We start from the raw sequence: 26681 nt of genomic DNA, 5'->3' as shown, positions 1-26681 counted from the left end.
TTTTCAGGCAAGGAGTGATCACTCTGTTCATAACAACAAGTCATGGCAACTAGCCACCACTTCAGTGTTATATAGACTTTGTGTTCTCACTTGCTACAGTTGAGAAACCATGTGTGTCTACCAGTCAGACTGTACTACTTTTTGGAGAAATTCCAGTTATACAAAACCATGATTCAATTTCCTCACCACTTTTATTGATGATGCTTTCAAATAGTTTTGTTTTGTTTTTTTCCCCAAGAGGAAATGGTCTCTTGATGACTCAGCTGCATATTGTTAAGGCAAGAAATGGTATAAACCCTACAGCTTCCATTCATTCATTTAACCAAAATTTATTATAAAGCACCAAGCAAAGCAAAAGACATATCGATCCATTCTGAGACTAACTCACACAATTTTCAGTTTCAGAGTCTATTTTGTTTTGTTTTGTTTTTTGTTTTTGTTACTGGGGATTAAACTCAGGGGCACTCAACCACTGAGCCACATCCCCAGAACTATTTTATATTTTATTTAGAGACAGAGTCTCACTGAGTTGCTTAGTGCCTCACCTTTGCTGAGGCTGGTTTTGAACTCATGATCCTCCTGCCTCAGCCTCCTGAGCCACTGGGATTACAGGCATGTGCCACTTTGTCCAGCCAGTTTCAGAGTCTTTATCTCACGTCATTAATTCAACAAGATTTACTGGTCACTTACTATGAAACAGATTCCATGCTAAGAAAACAATATGAAGATAAATGAAACTCAGGCCTAGACCTTGAAAAGCTCAAAGTCTGTGGACAAACATGAAAATAAAATTACAATGCAGGGTCTGGAGTTGTGCCTCAGTGGTAAGAGTGCTTGCCTGGCAAATGCAAGGCCCTGAGTTCAATACTCAGTACCACCTGTAAATAAATAGATCCATTGACAACCAAAATTTTTAAAAATTACAATGCAATAGGAAAAGAGCTAAAATAAATGTATTTGCACAATAGCATGAAAACTCACAGAAAGATGGATTGTCAAGCCGGAAACATTCAGGATAAGAAGACATGTAAACAGAGTTTTGAAGAATACAAAGAGTTTTCCAGAGAGGGAAAGGAGAAAGAACATTCCAAAAAGGAAGAAAATATATATATATGTCGAGAGTTAGAAGAAACAAAGCTGAAGTGAGATGAAAAAAATAAACCTTAGCAAGGGTAAGTAGCTTGCCCAAGATCTCACAGCTGATAAGTGATAGGGCTGAGAACTGAACCAAAGCTGAAGTTACTCATGGAAGCATCATAATGATGAAGTACAAAAAAGGTTGAGAACTATCTCTTAGGGCGTTCCATATAAATTATGGGAACTCAGACCACATTCAATGAACAATGCAGAATCACACAATTTTTAAGCAGAGAAGTAGCATGATCCCATTTGGGCTTTAGAAGTATCACAGGCATGCCCTCCTCCACTTGGTCTCTAAAATTGGAGTACCAGAAGGGTCCGTCCTGGGTCCCTTTTTCTTCTTTATTTACACACTCTCTCAGTGACCACATTCATACTCATGCTTTTGGATATAAGCTTGTCACCACTTGTATAGGGATTAGGTTTTAAATCAGCTCATGGAGGGAAAAAATCTCATAAATTTGATTTTTTTCTTAAAAATTATTTTAATTACCCATAAAGTATAGCAGTTGTGGTTTCATGCATGTTGATTACATGCTGGCTGTGGTCATATTTACATGCCAAGATCAACACTCCATTTCCTAATAAGCCTGAACATTTGATTTTTTTTCTCCATGTTGAAACAAATTGTTTTTACTGAGCAATAGATGATAAGCTTAGAAAATTCCTATTTTTAGGGAGTAGACATACTTGGAATAGAAAGGTATTCCTCCTATAAGAGTGAATCAGGGGGGTTGTGGCTCAGTGGTAGAGGGCTTGCCTAACATGTGTGAGGCACTAAGTTCGATTTTCAGCACCACATACAAATAAATAAATAAAATAAAGGTCTATCGATGTCTAAAAAATATTTTTTTTAAAAAAAGTGAATCAGGGACTGAATCCATCTGAGAGAACAGCAGATTTGCACCTCCCACCTCATGCTCACTCAGGCCTGTTCACCTCAGATGTAAAGGAATCGCCCACATTATTTTAAGTATTTTTCACTCTCTTTGCTGAATGTAATTGAATTTTAAGAAGTTAAATGATTGTAGGATGTGACTCTATTGTATCATTTATAGGTCAATGACTCCCAAATTTATTTCTCCAGTCCTGACCTTTTTTCCTAAGCTTCAGACTTACAGAACTAATCACCTACTTGGCTGAATGTCTTCACTATAGTCAACTAGACATCTTGCTGTGTGCAAAACATAACAATTCCACCCTCCATGTCTCACCCCCACCAAAAGTTGTTCTTCCTTCAGTCTTTCTTAGCTCAGTAAGAAATGCTGAGCTAAGCACACCATATAAGCAGTCAAAAGCCTAAGAGTGATCTTTTATTCCTCCTTTCCCCTTTCCTCTACATGAAATCCATCAGGTACATTAAGCCCTACCCACTCAACTATAACCGAAATCTGTCCATTTACACAGATATCAACATAGACCAAGTCAGCCCTGTGATTCTTTTGTGTGTGTGTGTGTGTGTGTGTGTGTGTGTGTGTGTGTGTGTGGTGCTGGGGATTGAACCCAGGTCCTTGTACATGCAAGGCAGGCACTCTACCAACTGAGCTATATCCCCAGCCCAGCACTGTGATTCTTATTTTTACTAATCTGTTTCCACTCTTGGTCCTTTTATGGTTCATTCTTCAAATAGCCAGAGTAATCTTTTCCAAAACATTCATTCATTCATCAAACATTTTTTGAGAGTACACAGGAACTATCTATAGATGTACCACCCTGAATGCACCTGATCATGGAAGCTAAGCAGAATCAAGCCAGGTTAGTACTTGGATGGGAAAGTGCACAAGAACTGGAGACAGGACACAGAAGCAAAATACATCCCCAAGTTCATGACTTCCAGAAGACAGGCAATACTGAAATAAATAATTTTATATACTACAAATGCAATGAAGAAAATAAAAATAAAATGATAAACTAAGTCATGTTGGTCTCCTCATAGAAATTTTCCTGGCCTGTTTACATTAAAATTCAAATTCCTTATCATGACCTGGTTATAAGATTTTTTCAGATCTTGTTTGCTTGTCCCTCCAATCCTATCTGTAGCACTCCCTCACTGCATCTTGGCTCCAGGCGCCCTGCCCTTCTATTTCCCCAAAGTCCCAAATCTTTTCCCTTCTTCCAACACGTATTTCCTCTATCTGGGATGCCTTCTCTCAGTTGAAATATCACTACTTTAGAGTTGACTAATCTCGCTACAAGCAATCCCCCACACCCTTCTCTATCAATTACACCTTTTGATTTGCTTCACAATACTTTTCACTTTGGGAGATTTATCTTGTAAATTTCTTAATATCTTCTGTCCCCGCTAAAATGTAAGCTCTCTTAAGACAGGAATCTTAGGATGTTGTTCACCAAACTTTCCCTAAAAGTCTGAACAATGCCTGGGCATAAGAAGATACTGATGTTTTTTTCAGGGAATTTATAGGTAGCGACTGTCTTACAAGGACAGTACAACCCAGCCTTCAGTCACATACAGGCTCCGCCCTCAGAGGCACTTCCGCCGGAAGCAAGGCCCAAGGCTTTCCGGAAGGAAGTCGACTGCGCAGGCGTCGTGAGTTCGCGGACCTTTCTGGGTAAAGATGGATGTACACGATCTCTTTCGCCGTCTAGGCGCGGGAGCCAAATTCGACGTGAAACGCTTCTCGGCAGACGCAGCTCGATTCCAGGTACCGTGTATAGGGGACCGAGGCCGGAATGACCGAGAAGAAGCAGGAGTGTGAGAGTGAACCGGCCGCGGACCGACGCACCCGGAGACCCCATGTTCTGACTCTGCTCCTCCGTGGGGCATCTTTCCTTTTGGGGGGTTCAGCTTACTCACAGACCTAGCCAGTTCACGCTTCCGAACGAATCTTTTCAGAGCCTTTGGTGGACTTAGTTGAACCGGGTACAGGAACTTTCCCTACTTCTTATTCACATCAAAATCGGAATTCCTTTCAAAAGGGACATTTTCCCAAAACGGGTGGAAAGAAATTTCGAAAAAAGTTTTTGGTTTTTTTTTTTTAACTATAGCCTTCCAAGTTTGACTTGATATGCATATAGCTGTATTGGATGTTGTTCTTTTAATTGCTCTAACCCTCAGCACGTTAAGTGATCAAGGAGAAGAACAAGTTAGAAATAAGAGATTTTATGTAGGGAAAGTAGTGAGAATTGAGAGAAGTCATTTGGGGCCCAGTTGTGGAAAAGCTTGAACGTCTACTTTGCTATAAAGGAATAGAGAGTTTTTCCCTTAGTGCAGCATGTGTTTGTTTCTTTTGATTACAGTTTAGTGTAGTTCTGGAGCCAGATGTTCTGGGTCCAAATGCTGGATCTGTAGTTGTTCTTGAACCATATGTTCTCGGTTCAAATGCCAGTTTATAGTTCTAAGACCTTGGTCAAATTACTTAACTTCCTAATGCCTTGTTTGTCACATCTGTAATACTGCTCTTTGCTATAAGTAGGGGTACTGTGAGGATGAAGTAATTTAATATGTATAAAATGCTTAGAAATCTGCTTGACCTATAGTTAATATATGTAAGAGTTAATGGTAGTATGGTTACCGTTACAATTATAAAGTCAAAAAAAATGATGTGTTTTTAGATTCTTTTTGCCTGAACACATTCATCAGTTCCACAAACATTTGGTGAAAGAATAAAAAAGATGGGAAGTCATTAGATCTATGTTCTTACTGCCAGTCCTGCTTGGATGAAAGAAATACTATTCTGTTAGTACATTTCATTTAAAAATTTTTTGGGCTTTAGGTAGGAAAAAGGAAATATGACTTTGATTCTTCAGAAGTGAACCAGGGACTGGACTTCTTTGGAAACAAGAAGTCTGTCTTAAGTGAGTGTGAAGTGTCACAAACACACCGGGAACTCCAAAATGAAGAGAAAAAAGAAGAGAGCCTAACTGAAAAGAAGAGGGAGCCAAACAGGAAAAAGAGGAGGAAGATGATTTCAGGTTAGTGTTGGATTTCAGTGGTTTTTTATTTCTATTTAACTTTTTTCAGTTATAAAATAGTACATGCTAGCAGGGTGGAGTGGCTAATACCTGTAATCCAGCTACTCAGGAGGCTGAGGCAGGAAGTTTAAAAGCTGGAGACTACCTGGGCAACTTGGTGAGATCCTCTCAAAATAAAAGGCGTAGGGATGTGACTCAGTGGTAAAGTGTTAACCTAGCATACTTGAGGCCTTGGGTTCAATCCTCAGTAACGGACGCACACACATACAAACTAAAGGCATATGCTTATAAGTCAAACAATATAGAACTATTCTTCAGTTGTTGACATTCAGATTGTTTCCATATAGTTGCCATGACAAAGATTGCTACAGTAAAGATATTCATACATATATCCTTTTGCACATGTGCTTTTATTTCTGTAGAATAATATCCTTAGTAAAAAGATAAGCAAACTCCTTTCAACATAAACTACAAAATTATTTCCCACACCTTTGTCAATGATGAATATTATTGTTGTTAAATTTTTTGCCAGTATAATGAATGGAACTTTTTTATTTATATTTTTTTGATTACTGGTGGGGTTCAGCATCTTTTCATACGCTTTACTGGAATTTATATTTCAATTATTTTTACTTGTCTGGTCTTACTCTGCCTCTTTGTCATGCGATTTCTCCTTTCTATACTACACTGTAGGAATATTTTTCTTTTTCTGTTAAATATCTATTGTTTCCTAGCCCTGTACCATTTTTTTGTGAAGTAGATACTTAAGTTATACAGGTATGATGACAAGTAAATTTCCTTCCCACTCTTTATCTCCAGTTCTATATTTCTCCAGGGGCAACCACTGCTAATCAAATTTCTTTTGTATATTTCTAGAGCTATTTTATTTATATATACACTAATGTATTCCTTAAAAAAATGAATTATTTACATGCTTATATAGTCTATAAACATGAATATTCTATATACACATTATAATATGAATCTCCCTCTTCCCCCCTGCCTTTTTTTTTTTTGTGAGAAAGAGTCTGTATATTATCTAGGCTGGCCTTAAACTCACAGTCCTCCTGCCTCAGTCTCCCTGGTTACAGGTACATGCCATGGTGACCAACCTTTTTTTTTCCTCCTAAAAAAAATTATATTTTTATATATGTGTGTGTGTGTGTGTATGTGTCTTGAAAATTGTTTGGAATCAGTAGGAAATGTCCTCCTTGTTAATTTTTTTTTTTTTTTTAATATTCTTTTAGTTGTCAATGGACCTTTATTTTATTTATTTATACACATGCTAGGCAAGTGCTTTGCCACTGATCCACAACCTTAGCCCCTCTTTGTTCATTTTTAACACAGTATAGTATCTCACTATACATTCCGTAGTTGATTTAAGAACTGATTTAAGGTACTGGGACTGTAGCTCAGTTGTAGATCACATGCTTTGCATTCGTGAGGCTCTGGGTTTAATCCCAAGTATCTCACCCAACAAAAAAAGAATTTAACATGTTCCTCTGTGATGGATATTTAGGTCATTTCTACATTTTTGCTGTGTGTTACCAGAAATGTTGCTCTACTTAATGTGTATATGTGAGAATATCATCCAATAAATTCTTATAAGTGGAATTGTAGAGTTAAAAAATAGATTTATTTTAAGTTTAGATATTGCAGAACTATTCACCCAAAACATTTTATCAGTAGGACATATACCATTTTGTTCAGTGTAACATAACGTAGTATCCTATCATACATTATAGGGTTGACCCATAATTGATTTGACAAGTTCCTGTGTGACAGATATTTATTTTGTTTCCAGATTTGTTTACATTGCTGATACAATGTAAATGCTATTACAATGGCTGCAAGGGGGTTTAATAAAATCTTTCCCCTCTATTAATGAGAAAAACATGCATTAAACTTGGCAAAAAGATTTAAATGTTAGGTAGCCAGAAATACACAGATAGATACTAGAACCATTTAGCATCTAATGTGTATAGAACATCGATCTATGATATAATATTTAGGCATATATCTATTTTTTTTTATTTTTTTTTTAGCATTACTGGAAATTAAACCCAGGGCACTCTTCTACTAAACTATATCCCCAGTTCTCTTTTATTTTTTAATTTGAGGCATAGTCTTGTCAAGTTGCCCAGGCTGGCCTCCAATTTGAATCCTCCTCCCTCAGCCTCTGAGGTCACTGGAATTACAGGAGTGTACTACACACTCAGGAGGACATATATCTATTTTTAATTGGAAGATTTACGATCTTGTGAATTGGTAATGATTTGGATATGTTAGTGCCAACTATCTATAAAGGGAATATACTTTTTAAGTTATTCATCGTGATAGACACCAGCAATATATGAGAATTTTCTCTTTCTGTATATTTTCTCTTCGTGTATTTTGTACCTTCTTTGTGCCAGATTATTCATTTATTTCTCAATTTATTAAACTTCATATGTTAACCAGAAATGTTCCTCAGTTTGTCATGTGCCCTTTATCTTTTTTTTTTTTTTTTTCTTTTTTTTTTTGCCATTTTATAGTTTAATTTATCTTCTGTATATCTTGGGGGGGGGCAGTTCTGACATTTAAGTTTATTATTATTTTTTAAATTCTCCCTTATTTGTAATTTCATTTTGTTATATTGAAATCTTTGATCCTGTGATAGATTATCTCAATAATCTATCTTTTCCCTATTGGATTTCAATATAACTTTTTTGTTGTCTTCAACTTTAATTTTCAGGTCTGTCCTAGGCTCTGTTCCTCTTCCATTGGAGGAAGAGGAACATTCCTTTCTGTATTTATACACAAGCTTGTTTTCATCACTGTGACCTTATATTATAAAAAGATCTAATAGAGCAGCAAGGCATATCATGTTTTTGACTGGGAAACTATTTTCTCCCTGAAGTGATCTATAGAGTTAGTTCAGTCTCAATTAAAATTTCAGAAGACTCTTTTGTAGAAATTATTGAAGGACTTCATATAACCAGTGTAGTTTTTAAAAAGATAAATTTGGAAGACTTAACCCTATCTGATTTCAAGACTTACTTTAAAATTAACTAACTACACTAATCAAGGTAGTTGATATTACCAAAGAAATAAATAGATCAAACAGAGCATTGAGTCCATAGACTCATATATACATATGATCACTTAGATTTCATCAAAGGTGCTAAGGCAATCCAATTAAAAAAGAAAGTCTTTTCAGCAAATTTTGCAGGATCGGTATAGAGAAAAGTAGACATCATCCCTTATTTCAGACTGTATGCAGAAACTAACTTGAAACAGACTGAAATGCAAAATCTATAGAAGATAGATTCTAGAAGAAAATAGGAAAACTGTCTTTGTTACCTTGAGGTATGTGGCGATTTCTTAGAACACAAAAAGCACAAACCATAGGGAAAAATTGATATATTGGACATTGAAAATTTTTGCTCATCAAAAGAGAGCATTAAGAAAATGAAAAGTCGAGCCAAAGGGGAAAAAATACTTGCAACATGTCTATCAAACTTGTATCTACTCATCAAAGATGATATCCACATAGCAATAGCATATAAAAGATGAATATACAACATCATTAGTCATCAGGCAAATTTAAATAAACTTCAACTCCAATGCATACCCATTAGAATGGCTGAAAATAAAAGACTGACTATACCAAATGTAGGCAAAAATATATAGAAATATACTCTCACACTATTGATAATAAAACAATACAATTACCTTAGAAAACAGTTTGGGATTTTTTTTTTTTTTTTTATTTAAACATATACTATTCCACTCATAGGTATTTACCTAAGAGAAGGGAAAGAATGTCCTCAGGAAGACGGGTATACAAATGTTCATAACAGCTTCATTTGTAATAGTCCCAAACTGGAAATGATCCATATGTCCTTCAGCAGATGAAGAATAAACAAATTATATGTTCATATAATAGAATACTACCTAGTAATAACATGTTAAGTTAGTGATACCTTTAACACAGATGAATCTCAAAATAACTATCCTGAATAAAAGAAGCTAGACTAAAATTAGTACATACTACATGATTCCATTTTTATAAAAATGTAGTGACAGGAATTAAATTGGAAGTTTTCTAGGGATGGAGCAATAGATTACAGGAGGCCATGAGGAAATTTGGGGGGTGATAAAAGTAACCTTAAATGTGCTGATGGCTTAATGAATATATGTACATATGTCAAAACCCATCAAATTATATCCTTGTATGTGTATGGTGCTGGAAATTGAACCCAGAACCTCACACATCCTAGACAAGCTCTCTATCACTGAGCTACATTCCCAGTCCCAAAATATACTTTAAAATATATGTAGTTTATTGTATGTCACTTAAGTTCAGTGCAGTGGAAAAACTTATTTAAAAATTCCAGTGGAACACTTTGCTCATTATTCTTGAAATTTTTAAGGTTATTCTTTTATTATTTGTTCCCCCATATACACAGTAGTCATCTAGTTCAGTTACCAAAACGATCCTATCTACTTTTAATTGAATTAGTGTTATTTATAGATGCATGGAGAATTGCTATCTTTACAACATTGAGTCGTCCTAAGTATTGTGTTGTGTTCATTGCTATTGTAAGTGAAATCTTTCTTTTATCCTCTTTGTAGCTGGTTGTTGGATATAAAGAAGCTAACTGCCTTACTGTTCATGTAGTTTTTCAATTAATCTCTCTTTTCAAGTATACATTTTACCTCTACATATTATGCAACTGAAGAAACCAAAAAGAAAAGAGATTAAGCTTTAGAGCTCTGATAATCAACACAACTTGCCTATTACTTTCTTTTATCTAGTTGCATCAGCTAGTATTTTTTATTGTGTAGTGTGAAAATATGGCCTGTTTGCTACATCCAAGACCATTGTATTTAAAATCATTTAATTTTAAAAATGTATTTTAGAAATTATTTCTCAAGAAGATAATACTATACAGTGGGTATCATCTATGGAAGCAAAGATTGAAGATAAAAATGTTAAAGGAGAAAATAAACTATCTTCAGGAAAGTTGGAACATCTCAGAAAGGAAAAGGTGAGAAAAATGTCTTAGCCCTTGAAGTTTATGTTTTTCTGAGCTAGGAACTTTTTCACTATATTTGGGTTATTTCTGTTGGTAAAAGTGAATGTAGTTTTGTGACCATAGAAGATTAATTACATTTGTTTAGGTTTAGGTTTTACGTCAATGGCAACTTAAAGCAAGTAGATATTTGTGCTGTGACTGAAAAGTTTAAAAGCTTATTATAATTAAAGATTATCTATTTAGATAGGTATAGGTATGTGTATATGTGTTTAACCATTTTTGACCTGCTCAAATTTTAAGATTACTAGTATTTTTTGAATTAAATTCCTCAAACTTCTTAATCCTGTTTGATAAACAAAATTTGACTCTTTCTATATTGAGTTTACTGCTTTAGAAGGATTTCCTCTGATACAGATTAGAAGGTTAGAATTCTTAAGAAACCTGTTCTGTAGTTTGGGAATAAGGGAATGTGGATATAGAGGAAACATCAAATATACCATCAATGTGTCTGCTGTATACCTGCCATGTTGCTGATGGAGAGGTGTGTGTAGCTAACTAACTTTAGGGATCATTGCAGCGTGCTCCTCTAATCCAGAAACTAGAATTTGACTGTCTGAGACAGAGAATGAGGACACATACCAAATCAATACTTCTAGACGCCATTTTTGGCACTCAATTTTTAAGAGTTGTGTTTGTTTGTTTTAGAGTTTTTTTAAAAGCATTTTCTTAAAAAACATTGGCACTTGTATGCCAAGCGCCATATAAAGAAAATGATGGATTCAGTGCTTACCTTGTAGAAATTTATGTAAGATTATAAGTGATGACTATGACAATAGCACACTTGTATGAATAACATATTACTCCTGGCAGTGACACATTAATAAGAAAGCATGGGTAGTTTTATTAGGAAGGTCTTCTGTCTATGAAAGGGCATGAAATATATTTACCATCTATGTTGCTTTGGGACTTTGATTTAATCAGAAAGTTTCATATGCTGCTGAAGCTTATCTCAGAAACTGTTACTGTTTTACATCTAAGAATGTATTTATTTGACCATATCAATGGTGGCCCCTTTGCTTTACTTTTCAGATAAACTTCTTCCGAAATAAACACAAAATTCATATCCAAGGAACTGATCTTCCTGACCCAATTACTACATTTCAGCAGTTAGACCAGGAATATAAAATAAATTCTCGACTGCTTCAGAACATTCTAGGTGCAGGCTTCCAAACACCTACACCAATCCAAATGCAAGCCATTCCAGTTATGCTGCATGTGAGTATGAAGGTGTAGGATGCCTGTAACATTCCTTCTCTATGTGTTTGCTCATTCTCTTCCCTCTCTCCTTGAAATCCTCCTTGTCTTAAACCTAAACTTGTCTGAATCACTACAATTACATGTTAATCTTTTTCCTTTATCAACACCATTTCCCTCCTCACTCCACCCTCAGTTCTGCATCGTGTGTGTGTGTTTTCAAAAAGAAAAAAGACATTTTGTGTCACTGGGCCAGGAGACCAGAAGCTCAGATCTGCCTCCCTGATCAGCTTGTTTTGGGGGAATTTAAAGAAAGGGAGAAGGGAGATACAGCATGTTAATGGGATGGCAAGAAGGGAAATTTCTAGGGTTCTTTTGCACAGTATAGACAGTCATCATTCCTCTTCACACACATATTTTTGGTAGAAGGTATCATCATCTGCATGGGGGATTTTAAGCCTGAGACATCAAAGGTCTGGATGATCTGGCTTCTATTCATGTCCATTCTTGAAAAGCTGGTTTTATACCATCCTTGAGTTGGAAGCTTTTCCTGAAAAACAACTTAAGCAGGTTTCAGAGGTTCAATCCATGGTTGACTGACTCTGTTGCTCTGGGCCCAAGGTGAGGTGGAGCATCATGGCTAAAGGGCATGACTGAACTAGCTACTCAGTTCATGGCAGCAAGAAAGCAGAGAGAGTGCTTGTTCTTTTTCTTGCTGCATGTAAATCCTCTAAGGATAGGGAGTATGCTTTATCTTTACATTGTTGATTGGATTTATAATGTCCAGAAGCTACTTCAGAAATACAGATGCTTTTAATTCTTGTACATAACCCAACTTAGTTTCTTTCTCAATACTTTTAACTATTTAAGTATATGTATAATAAAATGCATAAATTTTAAGTGCACAATTTCATGAGCTTCAACAATGCATTGTTACCTATAAATTCCTGGTAGGTCATTGCCACTTTTGATTTCTAACCTTGTTGTTTAACAAAATCCTCCCTAGGGATTGAGGAATAAAAGTGTCAGGATAATAAGTTGATTCTGTGATTTTGCTTTTATGAAAGAGTTCAATGGTCTCTTTGGATTTTAGTTGTTTACATTGTTCACCCACTCAACTGGACTTAAACACCAATGCTCAGAGACTATTGGGGTGGTGATAGCAAGAATGGAGAGTGATAGAAAAACAAATATAGGAAAAGAGAGAAAAGTGAATAGGACTTGAACTGTTGGATTTGTTAAATTTTAATTTTATTGTTATTATGGCTGACAGAATTATTTGACCAGGCTCTGAAATTTTTATATACTTTTCCTTATACTTACTTTACATTTTTAGGGTCGGGAACTTCTGGCTTCTGCTCCAACAGGATCTGGGAAGACTTTAGCTTTTAGCATTCCCATTTTAATGCAGCTGAAACAACCTGCAAATAAAGGCTTCAGAGCCCTGATCATATCCCCAACACGAGAACTTGCCAGCCAGGTATGACTTACAGCTTTTAGAGAATGCATTTGTGTTTGCTTCAGTGAGCATAGCAAGGTTAATAAAAAGGATCTCAAAGGAATAAGGCCCATTTTAAAAAATCGTAATAATAAGACCAAGTCTTCTGTCATAATCAAATATTCTGTATAGAGTGTTCTGTATATTCCTGCAAATGGGTCAGTCTTATAAGACTTCTTATAATTTTCTAAAGTATGATAATTTTAGCATTTATACTTCTTCAGTAATTGTTACAAGATGCTTGAAATTGAAAGACTCCTGGGATGTATTTCTAAAATTTTATTAAGTCTTGAAGAAACCACTGAGTCCTCTTTGGCCCTTTTCTAAAATGCTGACCTCTGCTAGGTTAATCAGCACATTATTATAGGTTTAATTTGAGATATTTATGAGTTGGTAAATTTATTGATAATGTAAGTCACTACACACCCTATCCAAGTATCATAACACCTCATGTTTTTATCATTTTGTGTTTCAGATTCACCGAGAGTTAATTAAAATCTCTGAGGGAACAGGATTCAGGATACACATGATCCACAAAGCAGCAGTAGCAACCAAGAAATTCGGACCTAAATCATCTAAGAAGTTTGGTGAGAAATTCATGCTTGGGATATAGAGCATGTAAGGGATTTGGAAGTTATAAATATCCTGATCATCACATCAGAGTTGTTAAAAGCCAACTTTTATGTATGTAATTTATGTATGTAATTAGTTTTATTTTTTAAAGAAACTGAAAGATCTCCCTCTTCCACTCAATGGTGATATAAATATATATCAGTGGTGAGATGATTTTGCCTATCTCCATTCACCATGGGGACATTTGTGGATATCTGTAGACATTTTTAATTGTTGCAACTGGAAGGGAAGCCAATAGCGGATATAGTGGGTAGAGGCCAGGGATATTGTTAAATATTTTATAATACCCCAGATAGCCCTCTTCAAAAGAGAGTTATCTGACCCAAAATGTCAACAGTGCTAAGGTTGAGAAACCCTGCTTTATAGTATTGATTTTTAATCTGCCATGAAAATACTCTTGCAGGTAAAAATGGATTACCTCCTTGTTCTTATAGCAACCAAATAATCAGCTTTTATCTTTTTTCTTGAGCTTCTGAGTAAAATTTCATTTAAAGAAAGGATTTTCCTATGTATGAGGGAGTTTGAAAATCAAATTGTTGGGTTATATAGTCTTCTTGCCTCTTAGAAGTTGAGATTTCCCAAATATAAGAACAGGAGAGTAGGAAGATGGTAGTTTATGCTGTCATGAAAAACAAATGTGTATTAGCTTACTAATGAGGAATAACTTCTATGTCAATAACTTTTCTCTCCCCTTTGCATGAAAGGTTACTGACTAAGATTCAGAAGGCTTAATTTCTTTCAAGAGGGATGCACTTAGCGGGTGTGGGTACAGGCCTATAATCCCAATGATTCAAGAAGCTGACACAGGCAGCTCCCAAGTTCAAGGCCAGCCTCAGCAACTTAGCAAGACCCTTACTGAGTCAAAATAAAAAGCACCTCTGGGTTTAAGCCCCAGTACCACCACCACTACCACCCCCAGAAAAGTGGTGCAACTTATTTTTGCAGTTTTTATCATTTGTTTCCTGTAGATATTCTTGTGACTACTCCAAATCGACTAATCTATTTATTAAAGCAAGATCCACCAGGAATAGACCTAACAAGGTACAAATAATATTTTAATGTCTTTATGTGTGTTTTTCATTTAGTTGTTTATATTTTGTTCTTAGTTACGTGTATTATTTCCCTTTGGAACTTGCTTGTTTGCTAACTTAAGTCAGTGTTGATGTGGAGAATAACAGTTTTCATTAAACTCAGAAAAAATAAGTATCTAGTCTGGAAGAACATTGCACATTTTGATAAGCATTTTGATTGCCCTAAACCTTTGCTCATCTTTCAGCAAAGATGATGGTTTATGAGGTTTATAAGATTTATGCAAAACTCTGTTGTAGTAATAGAACCTCATCTTTGAAGTTAATAGGATAAGTTCATTGAGTTAGGTTTATTTTGTTTTTACATTTTTCATGCTTGTTTTTCTTATACTGTTCTGGTATGATAAAATGGATCTGAAAAGCAGAATCATGGTTTGACTTCCTCTTGTGTCCCCACAGTTTAGTGAAGTGTCTTGAATCTTCTACTTTAATATTTACAAGTTGTTTTGTTATTTATTAGTGTTGAGTGGCTGGTAGTAGATGAATCAGACAAACTATTTGAAGATGGCAAAACTGGGTTTAGAGACCAGCTGGCTTTCATTTTCCTGGCCTGCACATCCCACAAGGTCAGAAGAGCTATGTTCAGTGCAACCTTTGCATATGATGTTGAACAGTGGTGCAGACTCAACCTGGATAATATTATTACTGTATCCATTGGAGCAAGGTAATTAATTGTTCTTGCACATTATCTCACTGATTTGTTTTCTGATACAAGTGACTCTTAGAATCAGGGAGATAGTTTGTTTGGCATGGGAGTTTTATGTAAGAAAGAGTTTTACTTAAACTTTTTTTTGTTGTTTTTTTTTTTAAGTCGGATTTGATTGATTTATAATTTCTTTTTAAAAATGTTTCGGTAGCGTCTGGGATCGTAGCCAGTGGTAGAGCCTGTGTGATGCGCTGGCTTTAATTCCCAACACCAAAAAGAAAAAAGGAAGGAAGAAGGAAGGGAGGGAGAAGAATTTGGGGGAGGGGAGCATTTTATATTAAATAATTGTACACTGGTAGAAAAAGTTCAGGGAAATTATGATACTGTAACCCAACAGAATATTATACAACAGTGAAACAATAAGTATGACAACTGTAGCTATATGAAAAAGTACTCATGATACAGTATTAAATGGAAACAAAAACTGGATGTAGTGGCATGCACCTGTAGTTTTAACTACTTGGGAGGCTGAGTCAGAAGGATCACTTGAGCTCAAGAGTTCAAGGCCAGCCTGGGCAACATAAACTCCATCCCCGGGCCTCTCACCCCCCCAAAAAAAAAGAAGCAAAATGGGACAACAAAGAATATCCTGTCTACTTTAAACTTTAAATTCATAAAAAGAAAGCAGAGCAAATTTACCATAAGTGTAACTAAAGGCAAACAGCAGAATGGGAAAAATTATATATCATAATATATTACCGAAGCTCAGGGTATTATAAAGCCTTAATACCTCTCCCCTAATCATCATTGTATATATAACCTCCCACTAATCATTAGGAAGAAAGTTTTTGCCATATAGAATGACAACCTTAAAAATGTTCTCATTATTTTACCCAATAATTTCACATTTAGAATTTTTTAATAATCACATGAAAATTAATGAGTAGAATACAATGAAACATCAAAATTTATAGTGAAATGGTAGAATTGTAGGCAGTTTATTTAATTTTTTTTTTGTTCATATATATTTTGTTATTTTGTGGTTGTTTTATGTTTTGTTTTGTTTTGAGATGGAGACGCACTGTGTTGCCTAGCCTGGGCTCAAACTCACAATCCTTCAGCCTCAGCCTCTAGAGTAGCTGGGATTATAACATGAACCACTGTACCTGGCTTATATAACTTTAATATTTTCTAAAAATTTCCTTAAGATAACATTTTTATAATTATAACTAAACATTTTTTTAAATAAATTTTTAGTTGTAGATGGACACAATGCCTTTATTTATTTATTTTTATGTGGTGCTGAGGATCCAGCCCAGTGCCTCATATGTGCCAGGCAAATGCCACACCCCCAACCACAGAACAAAACATTAAAATAACAGTTCTACTTTCAAATTAAAGTGTAACTATTTACTTATGTTGACAGTGGTAAAGTTGATTTTACTGGAGTTCTTTATAAATCTGTTGATTTATTTTAGAGTTCAGTGGAAAGGAGCAAAAATTGGCTCTCATAAACTACAAGGTATATTTTCTTCTCAGGAATTCTGCAGTAGAGACAGTAGAACAAGAACTTCTCTTCGTTGGGTCTGAGACTGGAAAACTTTTGGCCATGAGAGAACTTGTTAAAAAGGTATATTTTAATACACTCTTGGGTTGTGGTAAGGTTCACCAAGTCTTGTATTACTGGTGGGAGTCTCTACACTACCTTATCATCATACTGCCTCCTACTTAGTGGCCCAGTGGTGCGGAGTCCGCCTCTCCTGCCTCAGAGTGGACTAGGAAAAGACCCACCTGAGGCTCTGAAAGACACATTTTTCTACATCTGTATATATGTCCCATTCATTTCCCCATCCTACTGCTGGTTTGTTACAAAAGAACTAGGGACACTGTAGAATGAGTGAGACACTGGGATTTCTTTTGTTTTGCCTTTAGTAAGTGCTGAGTAGAAGCCATAGTTGAAAAGTTAATTACTGTAGGTCATATAGTAAGCAAAAAGAAGTATAAATTCTGCACCCTGAAATTTAGTCTTATTTGGGGGATAAAGTAAATATAGTTGTATAATATAGTTTGTGATAAAATGCTGTAAAAAGCAAAAGTATTTTTCTTGAGCATCCATAGAGTCATAATGGGACCATTGGGATAAGCTTAATTGTTTGGGGAAAGCCTTATAGAAAGTATCCTACTAATCAGAGCCTTGAAAGAGGGTCTGTAGGACAAATGGTGGAGGAGGAGAATGTTACTGATTCAGAGAGCAGCCTAAATAAAACTTGAAAAAGTGGAGGTGCATACCATATGTCTGGAAACTAATTAAGAGGTTACATGTCTAAGGCAGGGTGTATGGAGGGGATTTAAGTGTCAGGTTGGACAGTGACGTTGGGGTCAGGTTGAGAGCACTGAACATTTTTGAAGAATGTGGCCACATAATTCTTAAGGAATATTAGTCAAACAATAGCATGTAAGATGGGTGTAAAGAAAAAGGCTGAAAGTAAGGAAAATAATTATCAGGCCATTAAATTAGACTGAGCAGAGACGAAGAGAAAATAAACAAGTATGACAGCCTTTAGGGATGGATAGTTGGAAAATGAATGGGAAAGGTATTTTTAAGTAACTGGAGATGATAGAAATAGAATGCTTTAGAGGTTCTGAACTTTGGAGCCAGACTACCTGGATTAAAATTCTACTTCCAGCATTCTACTTTTGTGTAATTTAACTCCCCTCTGTTCCAGTTTCCTTATCTGTAAGGTGGGATAATATCTACCTTATAGAATTGTTAATAATATGTGAGTTAATATAAACATAGTAATTAAAATGGGGCCTGGCATATAATAAATTCTATATGTATTCATTTTATTGACATTCTTAGGAATATCATTTGCCACTACAAAATTTTAAGGTTTTCAAAGATAATCATTACAGACATAATACAGCAGAGATTTTTTAGCTATATATGAACTTAGGGAAGTCTGTGAAATTGTATGTCAGATTTTGTATGAATAAAGTGGTTGCCAGTTAGAAAGCCTCATCACTTTCTTTTTTTTTTTTTTTTTTTTTTTTTGGTACTGGGGATTGAACTCAGGGGCACTCAACCACTGAATGATAGCCCCAACCCTATTTTGTATTTTATTTAGAGACAGGGTCTCACTGAGTTGCTTAGCAGCCCGCTTTTGCTGAGGCTGGCTTTGATCCTCCTGCCTCAGCCTCCTGAACTGTTGGGATTATAGGCATGCAGTGCCTCACTTCATTAGATGCCAAAAGGAGTAGGTAAGCCAAAATAAAAAGGCTAAGAAGCACTAATACAGGCATTTGGAGATACAGAAACTTGGTTTGAAAGAGACTGAGTATAATGATATAAAAACAGTCTGCTTAGAGTTTGTAGTTGATACTGAGATTTTATTTTACATAATAAGATAAAGATTATTTAAGAGAACTTAGAGACTAAGCTGTAGGGAACTATCAAAATTAGGATAAAAACAATGAATTAAAGAAACAGGTTTTTTTGTTTTTTTTTAATAAATAAAACCAAACGTTTATTTACACCAAAGAATTCCAACACTGGATCTTTCATATATGAAGAACAAAGTATTAAATATATACACACAGCAAGGGGTGGCAGGGTTGTAACAAGAGTTGATAGTTGCCCACAATTACAGATCTACCATTTCTGTTTCATTGGAGACAGTGGCTCTACTCCTGCCTCTTAGATACATTTACAAGACCAAGGAACGGGTCTTCTCCTTGGATGGCATGTGAAGGAAGGGGAGGGTAGGAGGAAAAGAAGGTAGACAGATTAAAATGAAACTCAGTGTGGCCTCACCTCCCATCACTTAAGAGTTACTACCATGAAACCTATATAGAAAATGAAGAAACAGTTTTTATATTACAAGCAGAACCAAAATTCTGAGGCATATAAACCAAGAAATGATTGTTTCAGAGTGGACATCCCTTATTGTGGCAAAAAGGAATTAGACAAGTTGATTAGAATTAGCATGATGAAGAATACAGTTAAAATTAAGTGGAAAGAACTTAACGTAGAGAATGGGTGGGGAGGAGATGGAGGCAGATTTAAACCACTGGCCTGAGAAATTTGGCAATGATAGTGCAATAAGTTTATTTGGATTCTTTTGTGAATTAAAATCCTATTATGAAACACTGGTTGGTTGTATTATTGCTTATGAGTTACGTGTGCTGACTTTTGCCTTTGTTCTTTTAAAAGGGTTTCAGTCCACCTGTACTTGTTTTTGTTCAGTCCATTGAAAGAGCTAAAGAACTTTTTCATGAGCTCATATATGAAGGTATTAATGTGGATGTTATTCATGCAGAAAGAACACAGCAGCAGGTAAATGTATACTATCAAAACCTTAAAGAAATATTGGCTTTAAATTTATGAAGTGCCCATTTTTCATTCCTAGCATAGTACTAAAGCATTAAATATATATTTTCTTAACCAGAGAGATAATACAGTCCACAGCTTCAGAGCAGGAAAAATCTGGGTTCTTATTTGTACAGCCTTGCTTGCAAGAGGAATTGATTTTAAAGGTGTGAATTTGGTAATCAATTATGATTTTCCAACCAGCTCAGTGGAATATATCCACAGGATAGGTGAGTTACCTTTTTGTTTTTTTTTTCTTTCCCTATGCTGCCTACTCATCTATCCTTTAGAAATACTCACTTTTTAGTGCTATGAAAATTCAGTAACTTTTTTTGTGAACATCTGTAGTCCCTTTGGAACCCCCCAAAAATGCTTTATGGTCTGATTTCCCTTAGGTCGAACTGGAAGAGCAGGTCATAAGGGAAAAGCTGTTACATTTTTCACTGAAGATGATAAACCATTATTAAGAAGGTAAATTAGGAATAGTACCTTAGTATCCAATTGGCAAAATTGTCTCATTATTTTTCAGTGTAAATTCTATTAACAGATAATTACAAAATAGCTATGTCTCAAATTCTGTTAATGGTTTTAGGCAGCTAAATTTTAACCATAGAAAAAGGAAAAATGACCAGTCTTATTTTTCCTTTTATTATTAGAACTTGGAAGTAGTATTGCTTTGAGCACCTTTCACATGTTTAGGTAACAGGTGTATTCCAACAGCTTGGATCCACCTAAGGTCTCCTTAGCAACCCCAACTTTATTGTAACTATGCACCTCAATTTCTATCTATGAAATGGGGGTTATGATAGTATTTACCACATTGGGTTCTTGTGAGGAGTGAATAAGTTAGTATACATGAAAAGCTTAAATTCCATAGTAAACACTACCGCTTAATAAATTTAAGCATAACACTGACTTCATTCAGTATTTCCTCCATGATGGGCCTAGTAACTTTTTACGACTTGATTAATGTTGAAGTGGTTGCTATCTAAAGTTCTTCATCAATACATGATTTTAGTCCAATGAATAGTTTTCTCAGTAATCCACGTTTGTATCTGGTGATGATTGATAAAATACTGGAACACTTTACTGGATTACTTCATGTATTTATAGTTTCTTTTATGTTGTACAGAGGGTTTATATACATAAAAATCAATTTGACAAGATACAAGTTTGTTTGTGGGATTCCTTTTCAGTGTTGCCAATGTTATACAGCAGGCTGGATGTCCTGTACCAGAATATATAAAAGGTTTCCAGAAACTACTAAGGTATTAACATGAATTTACCTTCTCTTTCTGTTTGCATACACATTGTTGTTTTTTGTTTTCTTGCCTTTTATTTATTTTATAGTATGTGTCTTCAAACAGTATATTGTTTACTTTTACACGTTTTTGATCTTATACATAGATGCTCCTTACAGTGGGGTTACATCTTGATAAACCCACAGTAAGTTCAAATGTTGTAAGTCAAAAATGCATTTGATATACCTAACTTACTGAACATCATAGCTTAGCAACCCAGTACTCAGAGTATCAGTTGTTTACCCTCATGTTTGAGTGGTTCTCTGGGAGCTTTGGTTTTCTGCTGTTGCCCAACATTGCAAGAGAATATTGTACTGCATAGTGCTAGCCAGGAACAAATCAAAACTCAAATACAGTTTCTACTGGACGTGTGTCATTTTTGCATCATCATAAAAGTTTAAAAATTGCAAGTCAACCCATCCTGGTCAGGGATCTCCTATAAATGGTGTCAAACTGGATATGTCCTTTTCCTTTCCATTCTTGTTCAACATCCAGTTTTTTGTTGTGTGGGTTTTTTAAAATTCATTTTTAATTAATTTGTTTATTTTGTGGTGCCTGGGATCAAAACCTATCATGATTGATAGGTGAGCACTCTTACCCCTAAGCTCTACCTCCAGCCGTTTTTTTGTTTGTTTGTTTGTTTTTGTTTTTTTTTTCTTGCCGTGTTGGGGTTTGAACCCAGGCCTTGTGCTTGCAAGGCAAGCACTCTACCAACTGAACCATAACCCCAGCCCCTTATTATTTTTTGAGTGTGTGATAAAAATACATAATAAAATTTACCATCTTCTCTTTTTTAAGTTGTACATGGACATAGTACCAATATTTTATTTATTTCTTATGCAGTGCTGAGGGTCAACTCTGCCTCACACATGCTAGGCAAATGTTCTACCACTGAGCTACAATCCCAGCCCCAGAATTTACCATCTCTAAAAAATATTTTATTGGTGCATTATAATTGTACATATATATTAGTGGGATTCATTGTTGCATACTCATACATACACATTAAAATTTACCATCTTAACCATTTGTACAGTTTACTAATGTACAGTTTACTGACGTTAAATACATTCATTACATTACGCAGTCATCACCACCATCCATCTCCAAGATTCTTTTCCTCTTAAAAAACTTCTATATCCATTACACAGTAACTCCCCATTTTCCTGTCCCTAGACCCCAGCTAGGGCCTATTATGTGCCTCTGATTTTGACTGTCTCAATAGAATCATAAAAGTATTCATCTTTTTGCAACAGGCTTATTTCATCTACCATAATGTCCTCAAGGTTCACCTACATAATATAGTCAAAATTTCCCTCCTTTTAAAGGCCTGAGTAATATTCTACTGTGTGCATGTACCAAATTTTATTTATCCATTTATCTGTTGGTGCACACCTAGGTTGCTTCCACATTTTAGCTGCTGTGAATATGGGTGTACACATGTCTTCCTACAATCTTGATTGTACCTTCTCTAGACATTATAATTCTAACAGTAGTGCCACATGCAGGGCATTTTAAGATAAAAACACTGCTTCTAAACACTTGTGAATACTGTTTTCTTTCCTTGTCTGTTTTTTCATTCTTGAAATTTTAACTATTCAGGCTTTTAAGAAATTGGAATCAGGGCTGGGGAGATAGCTCAGTTGGTAGTTGCAAGGCAAGCACAAGGCCCTGGGTTCGATCCCCAGTATCACAAAAAAAAAAAAAAAAAAAAGGAATCAACGTGAGTGAAATATGCTTAGAATTTAGTTCATAAAATAGTATAAAACAGTTAATTGACCAAAATCATATTCTAATGCTTGTTCATATCAGGTAAAAGTCACCTACTTTAATCACAATCAATGCCTTTTTTTAAAGTTGAGTGTATTTATCATCCCTTTGAGATTCTCTCTAAGCGGTAGTTTATTACAATGGATATAGCTCCACCTTAAACCTGTAAGTAGTTAAAAAATGAATTTTGTGATCAAGAATCAAATTGAATCTTAGCTGTTATTTTTCAAAATGAAGTTGTGCTTAATTTATTTCCTTTCCCACATTGTAACTTTCAGCAAACAAAAGAAAAAGATGATTAAGAAACCACTGGAAAGGGAAAGTATTAGTACAACTCCAAAATACTTCTTAGAGAAATCTAAACGGTAAGTATATGTGGTAAGAAAAGCCGCTGTTTAACTTGATCATATAGTTAGGGTAGGCATTATTTTTCCTTAGGGTACATTTTTAGAAGTAGAATCAGTAGGTCTACAGCCCATTATAAAATGTGATAAAAAATAGTATATTTGTTTGCCTGTGATTTGGGAAATAGGATGATTTAATATTGAATTTTTTCTATATATGTACATTAATGACCTGGGTTCCAAGCCAGGTGTGGTGGCGCATGCCTATAATTCCAGCGACTCAGGAGGCTGAGGCAGAAGGATCACAAGTTCAAAGCCAGCCTCAGTAACTTAGTGAGGCCCTAAGCAATTTGGTGAGACCCCATCTCAAAATAAAAAGTAAAAAGGTCTGGGCATGTAGTTCCATGTTTAAGTGCCCCTGGGTTCAATCCCCAGTGCCAAAAAGAAAAGAAAATATGGGCTCATTTCACTTCGAATTAGAATTGTATTGCCCACCATCTCCACATAGTCTGCATCACAATGTGCAACTAAAGCCAATAGTTAGGACCATTAACTCACATTGAATTTTCCTTAAAGCTTAATATTCTGGGTAGGATTTCAATATAATCTTAGGTTTTTGCTGAAGCACATTGTAAGCTCTAAAAAGTATTCCACAGGTAAGTTTTATAGTAACTTAGTCTAGTTTTTTTGTTTGTTGTTTTGTTTTTAAGCATAGAATTTGTAGTGTACATACAGTTCTACCTTATTTTGCCCAGTAGTGCTAGGAAGTGACATGGTTTGATAGGAGTAGGCCAAAATATTTTGAATAGCCCTACTTTTTCATCTATTTAAGAAAAATGGCAGTTTTCAAGTTCCAGTACCATATTGATATGTACTCTAATAAAATTGCTTGATTCTAATAATTTCCTTTATTGTGTGTTGGGGGAGGTGATGGTCACATCAGAACTGTTACCTGTGCATCCAAACCTTATTCTTTGTGTGATCTTAAAGCTAGGGTTACATATGCAATTTTTGAAGGCACTGAGCAGCAACTGATTAGTTTTTAGTGACAGCTGAAAAAATCAGCTAGAGCATAAGATAGTGGCTATACCGAATTTTAATATGATACATCAGCATTTAAAATAATTACACCTTAAATATTTTTATGTGTGTAGCATTTATACTTTTGGAATTATTAAAATAGCTTCACAGCAGCTTTGAGGAGACTTGGTATAAATCTTGTCATATCAACTGCTTTGGTTTTCTTCACATTTAAAGACCATATTTCTTTTCTTTTAATTAATTAATTAATTTTAAAATTTTAGGTTGTAGATGGACACCTTTATTTTATTTATTTATTTTTATGTCATACTGAGGATTGAACTTAGTGCCTCATATGTGCTAGGCAAGTGCTGTACCATTGAGTTACAATCCCAGTCCTAAAGACCATATTTTTTAAATGCAACATACAAACAAGACCCAACCTGATATGTTCCTAGTTTACTTTTCCACTACAGATGTTCTTTTAATGATTTTTTTCCATGCCTTTACCATGCCTTTAGCTCTAGCACATTACCTCAATTGATAATTCTTGGTTTTTGTTTGTTTTTGTTGTGTTTTTTTTGTTGTTGTTGTTGTTGTTTTCAGTACTGGAGATTGAACCCAGGGGCACTGTATCACTGAGCCACTAAGCTATATCCTCAGTCCTTATTTTGAGACAGGGTCTTACTGAGTTGCCAAGGCTGGCCTCAAACTTGCAATCCTCCTACCTCAGCCCTCTGAATGGGAGTTACAGGCATCTCCTTATCAGACTGATAACTTTTTAAAGTTCATACCTTTAGCCCAACTTCCCCATTGAGCTACAAACCTGAATCCTGTTACCTAGTCAACCTCACTTTAGGCACTACAAACTCCACCTGGTGTAATGGAGGGAAAAATTGGATTTGGAGCCAGAGAAATAATTCTAATACCTTCTTCCCTCTGTGACCTTGGGCGAGACACTTCACCTAAGTCTTTTTACTCCTATATATAGTGGAAATAATTATGTAAATAATACAAACTGGCGCAGTAGCACACACCTGTAATCCCAGAGCCTTGGGAAGCCGAAGCAGGAAGATCATGAGTTCAAAGCCAGCCTCAGCAACTTAGCAAGGCCCTAAGCGACTCAATGAGACCACCTTGTCTCTAAATAAAATACAAAAAGGGGGGAAGGGGCTGGGGATGTGGCTCAGTGGTTAAGTGCCCCTGGGTTCAATCCCTGGTACCAAAAATAATAATAGTAATAATAATACAAACCCTGAGGCTCAGTGTTGAAGGATAAGTTGATATATTCTATAGAACTTTGTATTACTATAATACAGTATGCAAACTGATTACTTTCTCAAACATTTTTCCTTTTGCTGCTTACCACTTAGTTAATGGGATTCATTAGTTATTAGGCCATAGTATCAGACCGTTGGGGTTCATGTCTGACATTTACTACTAGTGCATGATAATTGGCAAGTTACTTAACCACTCTCTCATTTTCTACATTTATAAAATGAGGATAGTAATAGAACCGTCAGATCTAAGTTGTTAGGAAGATTACCTGAGTTAATGCATGTAAAATACTTTATAACAGTGTCTAGTACTTAATAAGCACTGAATCAATGTGAACTTCTATTATTAGGTTAGGATTAGAATCTGTCTTTCTTATTTTAAGTATGAAACTGACCAAAGACTGTAATGTACTTTGTTGTGATGTTTCTGTCTCATGTAGGTGATAATGATTTTCTATAGGGCAGAGACCATGTTTAATGCAGTTTTGTGTTCCTGTGCCTCTCATACTTTGATATCCAACAGGTTTCAGTGTTTATTAAACCCTCAGTTATGGAAAGTCAGTATATATAGAATTTCTGATTGAATTTCTCTTTCCTTTTTACAGGAAAAAGGTCACCAGTCAGAACAGCAAAAAGAAGGTAGCTCTTAAAGATAAAAGTTAAAAACGGACTTTTTAAAAGACTACTCCAGAAATATAGTTTTACGATGCCAGAATGAATGGTATTTTCTTGGAACACTTCAAGTTTTAATAATCACCTCTACCAAACATTTGAAATCAACTACAACTTCATGTGACTGGTGAAAAATAATCCTAAACTATCAATGCATCATGCCAAATTTTAATTTGTATGTTAGAATCACGCAATGAATGTAGCATTCATTGACATTTCTGTGGTTTGAATCCAGAGAGATACTTCTTATAGAAGAACAAAAGCTTATGCTAAAAATAACATCCAAATGTGGTGAACTCTTATAGATTTTTCCCTTCAAGTGTGAAGGAAAGTGTGATATATGCTTAAAGAGACATCTGGAACCAAATTTTAAAATAAAGTCTTGAGATTGAATGCCCTGTCCACACACTTTTTGGGGGATGAAGAGGTGGGTGGATGAAACGCAGCACAGGTTATCTACCATAAAAGAAAACTTTTGCTCTATTAATATTTCTTAATTTTTTGATTGTCTTTCATGATGTGGGTCACACTCAAGAGATGCCTATTCTGTGGCTGGTTTTTCAAGTTTCTTAGGATTTGAAGTTGTGCTCAGTTAAGTACCCTTAGTATCCTTATACCTCATTGGTAAGGTAGCTTGTATTTAGCTGTCATAATGTTACAACTGCAAGATTATGATCAGCCTCTCCCTTTACTTCAGTCTCCATCATAACCATGC

At 35.3% G+C, this 26681-nt stretch overlaps 1 protein-coding gene across 2 annotated transcripts; it reads left to right on the top strand.

Moving 5' to 3' along the window:
* The first annotated feature begins 3659 nt into the window (after positions 1–3659).
* DDX52 (DExD-box helicase 52) lies at positions 3660–26359 on the top strand. Of its 2 annotated transcripts, none has more exons than XM_079132100.1 (15): positions 3660–3803; positions 4875–5073; positions 9979–10106; positions 11184–11369; positions 12685–12828; positions 13322–13433; positions 14448–14520; positions 15028–15231; positions 16753–16843; positions 19427–19549; positions 19662–19812; positions 19978–20053; positions 20779–20850; positions 22932–23031; positions 25907–26359. In XM_079132100.1, the coding sequence occupies exons 1-14, from the start codon at positions 3717–3719 to the stop codon at positions 23020–23022; spliced, it is 1737 nt and encodes a 578-aa protein (XP_078988226.1). In that variant the 5' UTR covers positions 3660–3716; the 3' UTR covers positions 23023–23031; positions 25907–26359. The 2 variants fall into 2 exon arrangements, with proteins under 2 accessions (XP_078988226.1, XP_078988227.1); XM_079132101.1 differs by lacking the exon at positions 3660–3803 and adding an exon at positions 3810–4021.
* Positions 26360–26681: the final 322 nt, after the last annotated feature.

This window comes from Sciurus vulgaris (assembly GCF_902686455.1).
Source record: "Sciurus vulgaris genome assembly, chromosome: 3".
Taxonomy (NCBI): Eukaryota; Metazoa; Chordata; class Mammalia; order Rodentia; family Sciuridae; genus Sciurus; species Sciurus vulgaris.
This window is presented reverse-complemented; position numbering and strand designations above follow the sequence as displayed.